Source organism: Tachypleus tridentatus, chromosome 10 (assembly GCF_004210375.1).
Source record: "Tachypleus tridentatus isolate NWPU-2018 chromosome 10, ASM421037v1, whole genome shotgun sequence".
Classification (NCBI taxonomy): Eukaryota; Metazoa; Arthropoda; class Merostomata; order Xiphosura; family Limulidae; genus Tachypleus; species Tachypleus tridentatus.
In genome coordinates, this window is record NC_134834.1 from 29,107,280 (window position 1) to 29,119,495 (window position 12,216).

General features: G+C 36.4%; 1 protein-coding gene across 2 annotated transcripts in view; it reads right to left on the minus strand.

Moving 5' to 3' along the window:
- LOC143228960 (uncharacterized) overlaps positions 1-12,216 on the minus strand; it is a 154,287-nt gene that overhangs the window by 66,995 nt on the left and 75,076 nt on the right. Inside the window, exon 1 of one of the 2 annotated variants that reach the window (XM_076460487.1) lies at positions 1,697-2,172. The exons of the other annotated variant lie outside the window; for it this stretch is intronic. Within the exon in view, the coding sequence (XP_076316602.1) occupies positions 1,697-1,759 (63 nt within the window). The 5' untranslated portion in view covers positions 1,760-2,172. Of the gene's footprint in view, positions 1-1,696; positions 2,173-12,216 lie in introns of those variants that run through there. 2 annotated transcript variants of the gene reach the window in all.

Genomic DNA, 12,216 nt, shown 5'->3' on the forward strand with positions numbered 1-12,216 from the left:
AACCGATTTTGGAAGGTAGAAACTTCTTTCAGGATTGGAAACACCTTGTTGTAAAAACATGGAAGTCAATCTGCTCCGTCTTCCAGAATGTCAACGTTGTCTTCCTCATTACAAAGGGCAACTATTCCCACTTCTTAATCGATACTCAACACACAGAGGTCACTACATGATGCTTCAAACTACTATTCTTGGTTAAAGATGACAGTAATTTATACACCTTAGCCGATACTTATCATGTAGATTACTATATGAAGCTCTTCATTCGTAAGTTTGGTTAAAATGCGTTGTACTTGTCGATATACGAAACGTATCTTTTTACCACACTTATAGGCCATCAATGAATTGAATGTGTAGACTGATTAGTTTGATTACTGAACTAATAAAATCACTTTTAATAACATTTCATGCAAACTACAAAAGCACTGAACAATTTATGTAATGTTTTAAACGTACTAATTGTGAATGATAATTTCTCGAAATTAATATGAATATTGCAAATATTGAATTTTTCTGTACAGTTGATGCCAGAAAAACTGTAAGGTTAAGTTCAGGATATTAGTAGGCTATAAACTGAGTATCATTTCTAAACACACTTCAGAAGAGCTAAGCACTTCGATGAATTTTAGTTGTGTTTGAAATAAAACTGAGGTAAATGTCACGACTTTTCTAATTAATTTAAAATAAGTAAAAAGACATTTCCTAACAATCTGTTTGTTTGTTTTGTATTTGAATTTCTCGCAAAGGGCTATCTGCGCTAGCCGTCCCTAATGTAGCAGTGTAAAACTAGAGGGAAGTCAGCTAGTCATCACCACCCACCGCCAACTCCTGGGGTACTCTTTTACCAACGAATAGTAGGATTGACCATCACATTATAACGTTCCACGGCTGAAAGGGCAAGCATGTTTGGTGTAACGGGGATTCGAACCCGAAACCCTCGGATTACGATCGAGTGCCTTAACTACCTGGCCATGCCGGCCTCCTTTGAAACTGAAAGTTTCTCGTGTTAATACGAGAAGATTACATCATCGTGATGAGGCTGTGAACCGAAACGTCATTATAAATAAATTATATACATACATATATATATAATATTGAATTAATTATGTTCTATAGTATGGGGTAATGGTATCTATAATATGTTTACTATAAGGTTGTGGTTACTCCACGAAATATAACATGTACAGTTGAAATCAGTTTCATTACAGTTTGTTTCTTAGTACTGGTTAGAAATTGAATTATGTTCTGAGTAAAAAACTGTATAGGTGATTTCATTCCTCCCTGTATATATGCATACAATATCATTGTAATTATTATATGTTTTATAACGTGGTTGTATCAGGTTGAAGAAGGTCCATCAATACTGTAATAAGATGAACTGACATTGCTATATATTTAAACGCTTGGCGAAAGTTTACTTCATAAGAATAACTGGTGGACATTTTGTGTTCCTTGCATTACACATGGGAGACGAACTAAATCAAAACACACGAAATTATCGTGAAATTTTCCTCCCCCCGTCACAACGTTTTTATTTACGTATTTAACAAAGTAGTATTAAAGTTTTAAAATTGTAGAAACGTTTTGTTGTTTATCATATTGTTGGCCAAGGGGGCTAAGGGTTCCCGTGCTGTAGGGACATCTCGCTATGAGACAGCGATTAACCCAGCCAACCTAAAATGTCTAATTTGCAACTTACCTTACCCAGAGAGCTCGAACCATCCATTTTCTTTATGGAGAAACTGTTTATATAACTCACCATTACAGACAAGATATCTATTTGTATTCTTCACCTGTTCAGACATAACCACAGAGCTTCTAGAAAGAACTATTGGATATTTTGTACAAACTGCCAAATTGGTTTGACGATGAAACACCTAAGCATTTTGTATATTCTATTCGAAGACTTTATGTGTTGATAACAGAGGATGAAAAAAAGAAATCTCATATTGCCTTTAGCTAATTGTCGGGCCTGAACACAGAGCCTTTACCACCACAGTGTTTCTGTCTTTGATTAGCTGCTTTAGGGGAGGCTGATTTACCAAGCCCATTGCCGTATGACTCCTACCATTATGTCGGAAAGTCATGGGCTAATTATCGTGCTAGTGCGTCTGGAATTCAGTGAGGCCTTAATAAATATTATTGACATAATATGAGAATAAAAGCGAGAACCAAAGTGCTGGCCGACAAGAGAAATGGACATAGCTAGTGTGGATGTTGCATTTCGTGTTTTTTTTTTTGTTTGTTTCTGGGAGTGGGGGGCAGGAAAAAAGACAGAAGGGGGCGGATTAAGCAGTGGCTTCTGCTCTGACATGGTTATTGTATCCAAATTATTTTCGTATATCTCTCGCATGAGAACTTGGACCGTCTGCTCCACTAGAGTGTCGTGTCTGCTGTAACTGCGTGGCCAGTGTATGAAAGTTTCGAGGGCGTGATTTTAAGAAAATCGCGATTGCAGCCTTTATCCATATCATTATGAACACCGGGCAATAATCAAGCAACAGCGGCGACCAGCGACGCGGCAGAGACGTAGCCCGGACACTGTTATTAGGCAGTCGTCAATACCATGACGGTCCGCAGCTACATTCTGTCCAAATTCTCCAGTGCCTTCCTCCTCTACGGGATAATTATTATTGACAAGTGAGGATTATAATTTAGCAAAATCATTGGAAACGACCTTGAACTTCTGCCGAGCACAAGTTTCTGTTCCTTCTTTTGTTCGTTCGGAGAAGAAAGTACTCCAAATTATAAACTGATGACAGGTTTCATGAACAAACAATCATACTACCATATAAAAAAAAGTATAAATCAGTTCCGGAATATGTTTAATATTCCTTGATTCATTCGATGGAATATTGACTTATATATACACTCAAATTCGAATCTCCATTACAAAACAACAGCGAAAAAAATTTTAAAGTACGAAAAAAAAACCTGTGTATAAGTTATTTTCCTCAAGTTACTTGTCATGTAACATTATACACTGTGTGTATTTAGGTGAAATGGAAATTATATTTTGAGTCTTTCGAACTTTATTTTTCTCACAAAGTAACTATATATATATTTTCTTTTTTTACGATTTCAAAAACGTAATAGGCTCAACCATGTGGTTAGGGCGCTTGACTCACGATCTTCGGATTGAGGATTTGAATCCCCATGACACCAAAGATACTCGCCCTTTCAGCTGTGAAGGCGTTATAATGTCACGATCAGCTCCACTAGTCGTTGGTAAAAAAGTAGACCAAGAGTTGGTGGTGGGTGGTGGTGATTAGCTGCCTTCCCCCTAGTCTTACACTGCTAAGTTAGGAAAGCTAGCGCAGATAGCCCTTGTGTAGCTTTGTGCAAAATTCCAAACAAACCTAACAGACTCTATCTTTCATTCCCACAAGTTAAGTTTTCCACACAGTTAAAAACTTTCCCAATAAACAGTGAACAAAATACAACCGGTAGACACAATGTGAGCGTTTAGCTAATTAAAGGAACTGAGAGCATTGGCGGTGCGTAAAATGAAAAGACTAAAACATGTGAAATTTATACGTAAGTATCAGCTGTCAATTCTCTTATTTTTGTTTCAAACTTTCCGCGCAAAGCTTACGAAAAGAACAATCTCTGTATAGCCATCCCTAATTCCGAACTGACAGACACGAAGAAAGAAAGTTGCTCAATAGAACTACTGGTTTACTCTAGTCCGATTGAAGAGTGGGATTTGGCTGTTACTGTTTTAGCATACCCATGGACCCAATGTGTCGAGCGTCTTTTTGCAGCAATAGTTCTCGAACCATGAACCCTCAGCTTCAGACTCGTGAAGCTTTTCTTCTGGTTACCTTGCAACTATGCAAATAGTGATTTTGTTTCTTTGTTTGAAGTTAGCAGAAAACTACACAATGGGCTCTCTGTACTTCACCCACCACGAGTATCGAAATTGGTTCCTAGCGTTGTTAAGTCCGCAGACATACCGTCATGTCACTAGGGGGCACGAATAAAGCATGTAATACAATGTTTTGCTATTTTCAAATATATTTATTTTTGTTTCTTTAAAGATCATATTTGTTTAAAAAGTACTCCGTCCAGACGAAGTTGTAATATACTAGTTTGAACTGGTTGGTTTCTGCTAACGTATTGCGTCATTAGATTCTTTGTTGTACTTTATTTCCAAAGTGCCGCTCGTGAAAGTACCACACGTCTATCTCAAGCAGTAGTTTGACTACAGGTGCTTTCTAATCATCCACAAAATGCTACCTCATGACGTCACCAAGACAATGATGTAACAAACATGAAACCATTCCCAACTTTGAATAATCGCACGTGTTTGTTTTGATAGGTGTTAAATAACCAATCCAGATCTATTATGTAAATTGTGGTAAAATAAAAACATTTATTTATTCTGAATGCCCAGACGCCCTCTGAATGCTAATTTTATAACTTATGTAGAAATGTATGTGTGTATATATACATATGTCTGCCTAACTCTAACTACATATCCGTCTGTTTTTTTGATACAGTATCTGAATAAGAATATTGGAAGATCTGTTTATCATTACTTTATAGGACACACGTGACGTTACTATTAAATGTGCACGTGATACGTTAATCGTTTATTCAAATTTGTTTCTTATTTTATTTTTCATTTAATAACATCTTTACAGCTCTCTCAATGCGTTTTACGTGCGACACAACATTTTACGAGCAAGAGATGTCAATTTATAAAATCATATGTATATATTTTTGCAAACTATCTTTGTTCCCTCTACACGATTTGTTCGTCACATATTTTGAGTTATTGTTATTCGGAGCGCAAGAAGTAAGTTAAATATTAAAATTAGCCCAGAAATGTTTTGTTTTGTTTTTTTGTTACAGCAACAGACAGACAGACAGACAGACGAGGACTTGAAAGTGTAACAGCATATTTTCATTCCTACAGACAAAGACATGCCCTCGTCAACATTTTTTTCCTCACAAATCACATCATATTTATGACACATAATAAGGAGAAGTCTCGCCAACATATGCTAATTTTGAGTACGTACCTCCTAGAGATTATTCCTCTAGATGATATAGACGCACAAAGTGACGAGGTGTGGTCCACACATGCTAGTATTTTTTTTTTTTTTAATAGTAGTTCACCATCAGCTTGTAGTATCTTCCCATTCTCCGCCCATAACGTTGCGGTCAGCTGCTCAAGGCGTGGTCGGCCGCGTGGAAACGTAATTAACTAAACCTATTCACTGCTTGTTGAAACTCAAAATAACACACAAAAGTCCAACAGGTATGTATTATGTGAAGCTATATACATTTAGGACATTTTAATACTTGTTTTTCCACCCAGTTCCATTTTTTCCCAAACATGCACAGGAGTCTCAACTCGACATACGTAGATTTGAATCCTTTTCTTTGAGGTTTTCTAATGCATGCCCTGAGAGGCGTGCCTTTCATAACAACAAAACAAAGAATAAATAACAGTATTTGAATATATATATACACAATACACTTTTAAAAATCGGGGAATATACCAGGTTAATAATGAGAAGGAAAATTGAGAACACGTTTTTGTACGAGGGAAAAAATATCCTCCAATGAATGAAAAAGTTTGATTCGAATTTGAAGAGAGAAAAAACAGCCCGAAGGATATTTCTTCACTTTATATATACATATGTCGTGATTTATATTAACGTATACAAACTAAAAATTAAGTCTTTCTGTTGTTATTATGCGCACTCATACACACATATAGATTGGTTTGGTTTGATTTGAATTTCGCGCAAAGCTACACGCGGCTATCTCCGCTAGCCGTCCCTAATTTAGTAGTGTAAGACTAGTGGAAATAAACCCTCTATTGTCAATCAAGCTAGTCATCACCACTCACCGTCAACTCTTGAGCTACTCTTTTACCAAGGAATAGTGGGATTGACCGTCACATTATATTGCTCCCACAGCTGAAAGGGCGAGCAGATTTAGTGTAACGGGGATTCGACCCCGCGACCCTCAGATTACAAGTCGAGCGCCTTTTCTCAGTCATATCGAGTTTTTCACATACAGAATATATAGTGTTTTGGCACAAGGTGCGTGCCAAAAGTAAAATTTGATCAAAAGAAGTCAAACATTATATTGTTTGTTTAGAATTAAGCATACAGCTACGCAATGGGTTGTCTGTGCTCTGCCAACAATGGGTATTGAAACCCGTTTTTTTCACGGTGAGAATCCGAAGTAAATGCTGCTCTGTCAATGGAGGACCAAACATTTTATATAGATCAATATGGCTGTGGAATTGAAACATTTAGAGTTGATTTTTCTGCACGTGTCTTGAACATCTTTTGTATGATTTTATTGTAAAATACATAGTGTATGCTTTATTATTAATATGTTCCCCGCATGGCCAGGTGGTTAAGGCACTCGATTCGTAATCTGAGGGTTGCGGGTTCAAATTCCCGTCGCACCAAAAATGCTCGCCCTTTCAGCCGTGGGTGCGTTACAATGTGACGGTCAATCCCACTATTCCTTGGTGAAAGAGTAGTCCAACAGTTGGCGGTGGGTGGTGATGACTAGCTTCCTTCTCTCTAGTCTTACACTGCTAAATTAGGGACGGCTAGCATAGATAGCTCTCGTGTAGCTTTGCTCGAAATTCAAAACAAACAATTATTAATATATTGAAATGACATTGTTGACGAATTTACAAACTTGTGTTTCGTACGATAGAAGGTATTACTTCAGGTACGTGGCGTCACCTAGAATCTTAAATCGAATCTCTAGATCCACATATCTGATTTCTTTTAGTCATCCATGACCTGATGCACATGTTACAATGCCTACAGCTCTCTGCATGCTAAGAGGTTGGGCTGTCAATCAAATACGTTGCCACTTCTTGCAGTGTACGTGATGTCAACAAAAAATGCGTTTAAAGACAAGACCCGATATCTCAGGAACACGTGAGATATAACTATAGATGTCTGAAAACGTCTCAGTTTTCTTACATTCTTCGTTACATGGACGGCATGGTCTGTAAAGGTTAGGGTGCCAGGCTAAAGATCAAAAAGTCTAAGGTTCGAGAACGCGATCGGCACCCTGATCTGAGGGCGAATTATAAAAGTTATATTCAATTCCACTGTGCCGTCAAGAATAGTCTTTTAGGCTTTTAATTGGTTGTTCTTTATCTGATCATTAGTTATAAACTAGAGACGGTTACTCTGAGCCTTTGGTTTACTGAAGTGATCGTTTAACACGTGCTTTCGCATAAAGTGGCGTTCATGTTCAAAATGACTCTCCTTTATATTTGCAGACAACGGCTGGTCTAATATATATGTTATGAGGTAGAATAGCGTATCAACCGAGCTGGTACTTCAATCGCACTGTATTTCACGCGGTCGTATTAGAAGTCTCGCTAATAAGACTAAACGAAGCTGTTTACTGTTAAAGAAAAAAGGGTGTGGCATTTCTTCCTGACTCCTCGAATTTTGATGATATATGCAGTTATAAACTACTGCTTGTTTTGTGTTTAGATTATCGACTGGATGTAGACAGCTTCAAAAACAATTTGAATTCCATAAAAGATAATTAAAAGTTGTCATTTCATTTGCAGTTCATTTTCATCGTGGTTGTTATTTGTTTTTGGTTTTGTTTTTCAAAACTTGAAATGACTTTAAATTCGTTAATAAGATATACATAGTCTTCATACCTTCTACGAAACACAAAACTACTATCGATTTTGTGCAAGTTCAGCATATATATCAGCAATTTTGTACTTTCATTTATAAACGCCGTTTATTACTACTCGTTAAAATCACGTTATTTTCAAATTACGACAAGAAAATCGACCGTGTATATGTGTATTTTGTGTGGTTAAACAGAAATGTCATAGACATTCGTGCTTCATATAGGAGTCCGTTTCTCGTGTTGTCATTCTGCATGACCGCCTTTCTGTTTTTGTCCGTGTATTACTTCCAATTCAACGTCTATCAACCTTTCTGATACTGGGGACCGACTTCTCCAAACTGCCGCGTTTGTTTTTAATCAAAATGCAAGTACGAAAAATCGTTACGATTTATTTACGAATATTCTCTAAGTTCTTGCATTAGTGAAACTTATGAACCAGCAAGGCGGTTGTGATGGAACAGTGAGTTGAGAAACACACACTGATTTAAACTACTATTTGACAAAAAATTGTGAGTGAGTCCGTTTATGACAGACGAACTTCTAGACCAGTTGTCACCAAATCTGACAGGCACCCTTAGAACCCTCTGAACAATGACGAAAAGCATCAGTGTTCGGATCTTACTCCTCCACCCCCCTGGGATATCACCCCACTGGGAGTCTGTGTGCTTTCTCGTGCTTTTGTCTGCTTATAATAGGTGAACCGCTGGACTGATTATCACCTAACCTAGTGGGGGCCCTTAGGTTTTCGACAAGAATAACGTAGGGTTTCGAAATTCGGATCTGGTCCCTGGTGCTCTACGTTTTCCCCATACGTTGAACAGGTTCGTGAGTTATTATATCATATGTTGAATAAAATTATGCATTATACCTCTATTTATTTTCCAAAATAAAAAAATGAAAGCATTAGCAATAAAATCTACAAAAATTGGATATTGATAAATGTGTGAATAAAACATCAAAAGACGATTAATTATTTAATTTATTACATCCAAGTCGACATCTAAATTAAGTACTTTGAGTTTTAATGGCTAAAGTTGGTAAAATTCAATGTTATTGTTAGTAATAAGTTTTTTTTGGTATGCAGAAACTTACCAAAAACTAGCTGAAGAACCAGTCTATTGCCCGGCATGGCCAGATATGTTAAGGCGTTCGATTTGTAATCTGAGGGTCGCGGATTCGGATCCCCGTCGCACCAAACATGCTTGTCTTTTCAGCCGTGAGGGCGTTGTAATGTTTCGGTCAATACCACTATTCGTTGGTAAAAGAGTACCCCAAGAGTTGGCACAGGATGGTGATGACTGGCTGCCTTCCCTCTAGTCTTACACTGCTAAATTTGGGACGGCTAGCGCAGATAGCCCTCGTGTAGCTTTGCGCGAAATTGAAAAACAAACAAGAATCAGTTCAATGTAATCAGATTGTTTTTAACTAGATTAAGAAACAACTTGAATTTAATCAGAATATTTTTAAGTACTTAAAAAATAGAATATCAAATAATATAATTTTTTACATGTATTTACAACGTACAATATTATAAGTTTACAATAATCCCATTTATATGTTCTCGCGTGAAGCCCATTTTATTACGCAGACTCGAATTATTTTAAAATATTTTCAATAAACCTAAATTAGTTAGCAAGTGTCTTTTTTGCCTGTTTCTAGATATGAATACAAGTCTCCCATTTGCATTAGAAACCTTAAACTCCCGTAATGAATTATCGTATTTTGAACAACGACACTGTAGTGCCTCGAGACCACAATTTATACATTGTGCCAAACCGTTTCGAACTACGATATATATAGGTTTTCTTCGATACTGAAAACACAAAGGTTTTATTCTTTCCGGCCTTAGATACTCTTGTTAGCTCCCTAGTCGTTAAACATTTTAATTAGATCTACTACTAGATACGAAAAATCCTTATAATGATTTTTATTGAACTTAATGGACAACAACATTAGAAAACAGAAGTATCGCGAATATGTAATCAAGTCAATCAACTGATAATAAGTTAATGAGATCAGAACGAATTTCTTTAGTGAGTTAATGAAACCAAAACCACCACCAATAAACTGGACAGTAAGTTCATCCTTGTGGAAGATTATATGAACACTAGCGGTTATCAGAGTAATAAGTTTAACAAATCAGCCATTTCCAAGAGGTCGAGGCTATGTAGCTCCGCCAATACTAAATAACAAAATATGTCTAGAAATTACGTCAACATTACAACAGACAACTCATCGAATCTAATTTAAAGAAGTAAAGTTTTCGCTAAACCCAGCGTGATAATACATCTGGTGATACGTCGAATAATGTAGAGATTGCCCTCATACATGAACCATCTGAAGATACGTCTAGAAGACATACTGAGAAGATCTACGAAGATGATGTAGACTGAAGTGATATCCAAACCACGGAAAAAGAGACCTAAATTTTGTATTATCACAGTGGTTTAAAATATTCCTTTGATCAGCCACGTTAGTTTTCACAAGAATTAACTGAGGACATTAGAAATGGATGTAATGACCTTGGATATAAAGAAGTGTCCTTAATAAAAGCTATTATAGGATATACACTAAGAGACAATTTCATATCTTTTGGAAAAGGCACCTGTGAGTAATGTGACATATTATAACAGACTATTAATAAAAGTCTTTAATAACAGTAAGAGTTTTGTGGTTATGAATAAAGGTTTGTATGTTAATAAAATAAATGGACATCTTCATAATAAAAGCAATTACACAACATTACAGCAAGATCCAACTAACAACACTGAGAAGCAAAAATGTAAAGGTTGAATTAAACAGGTCAGTAGAAAGTCAACGTTTCATACCCGTGTTATAAATAATTTTAGTACAAACAACAGCAGACCACCGGGACTCTATTGTCTCCCCAACGACCACAAAGAAGGTATCCCTTTGAGACCCACTGTTTTGGCCTATGATCCACCAACATAAAACCTTCAGGCTTGTATAGATAGACTTCTTCACAGCTGTTTGAATTTTATTCCTACACACTTAAAAAATACTCCACTCTACTAGTAATGTCGTAAATCCCCATAGCGTATCACGAAGTTTTGACGTATGGATAATAAAGACCATAGATTTAGCGGGATTGTACCATTTAACACGCTAAAAACAATTTAATTTGGTGTTTAGAAACGTATACCATCAACTGTTATTTGGTATTACTGTGGGTAATCGTGCAACTGTAACACTTTTATTTATCAATTGTATATGTTAAAAAGGCAAACATTATAAAACTGATATAAGAAATACACAAGAAGCCAGACGAATATGTCAGATATAAGGGCGCCATCTTTAGAACTTGACACGCCTCTTTAAACAGTTTACTATTTTCTATAATTTCCTCAACAACTTCCATCCTATTACAAACTTCATTAATATGCAACCCAAACAGTCAAACACTTTGTCGATTTTGATGTTTGGATTATTTTAAAACGTAGCAAAGAACTGTATCATCAGCTTTACGTTTACGTCAACACATTTTAAACGTGCGACTGTTATTGGACAAATTAACCGTATCATTAAGACGTGTACAACCAATGAAAGTAAATCTAAATTAAACATTAGAGGATATCCTCAAGCACTCACTGATAGAAATTTATAAAGCTATGAACACAGAGTCCACAATAACAATGCAGAAATATCCCAACATGAAAAACAACAACAACAGTTTAACGCGACTTTTGTCACACAATACGTTAGTTCTAAAAGTTCAATTCGTACTAGACAGGCTTGAGAATAATCAGGTCTTGACGTCAGACTTACAGAAAAGCCAGATAGAACTTTGAAAAATATGTTGGTAAGTTCAACATTTAAACCCCAAAGCTGTAAAAAATATAACGCAAACAAATGTACAAGTTGTAAATCAGGCTTAAGAGAAAATTCTAACCACTAGAACGTAGTAAATAGCTTGACCTGCAGACGTTCTGTGTATAAACTGTATATATTAGTGAAACAGGTAGAACTGTTAGGACAAAATCAACGATAACCTTCGAACTCTACATACATTAGACCGTACATCCAGTGATACGACTGAACATTTTGTTGACAAACACAATATAACTTACACTGATTGTTCCATAACAGCATTCTTATCAACTGCCACAGATTTTTATATAGACGATGTAAAGAAGTCCCATTAATTTCAAGAAATAAGATGCAGTTAACCAAACAAAAATAATTATCCTGGAATTTGTAATTATTAACAGTTTGTGATTCATTAGTACAATGACATATTTTATGAATACACTGAATAGTATAATTCTGTCTGTTTGTAGGGGCCCGGCATTGCTTGGTGGGTTAAGGCGTTCGACTCGTGTGGGCATTATAATGTGACGGTCAATCCCACTATTCGTTAGTAAAAGATTAGCCTAAGAGTTGGCGGTGGGTGGTGATAACAAGCTGCCTTCCCTCTAGTCCTACACTGCTAAATTAGGGACGCTTAGCGCAGATAGCTCTCGTGTAGCTTTGCGCGAAATTCAAAACAGTCAAACTGTTTGTAGGTATTTTCAGTTTGAAAAGGTAAAACATAATTTTACAAGTCGTGCTTAC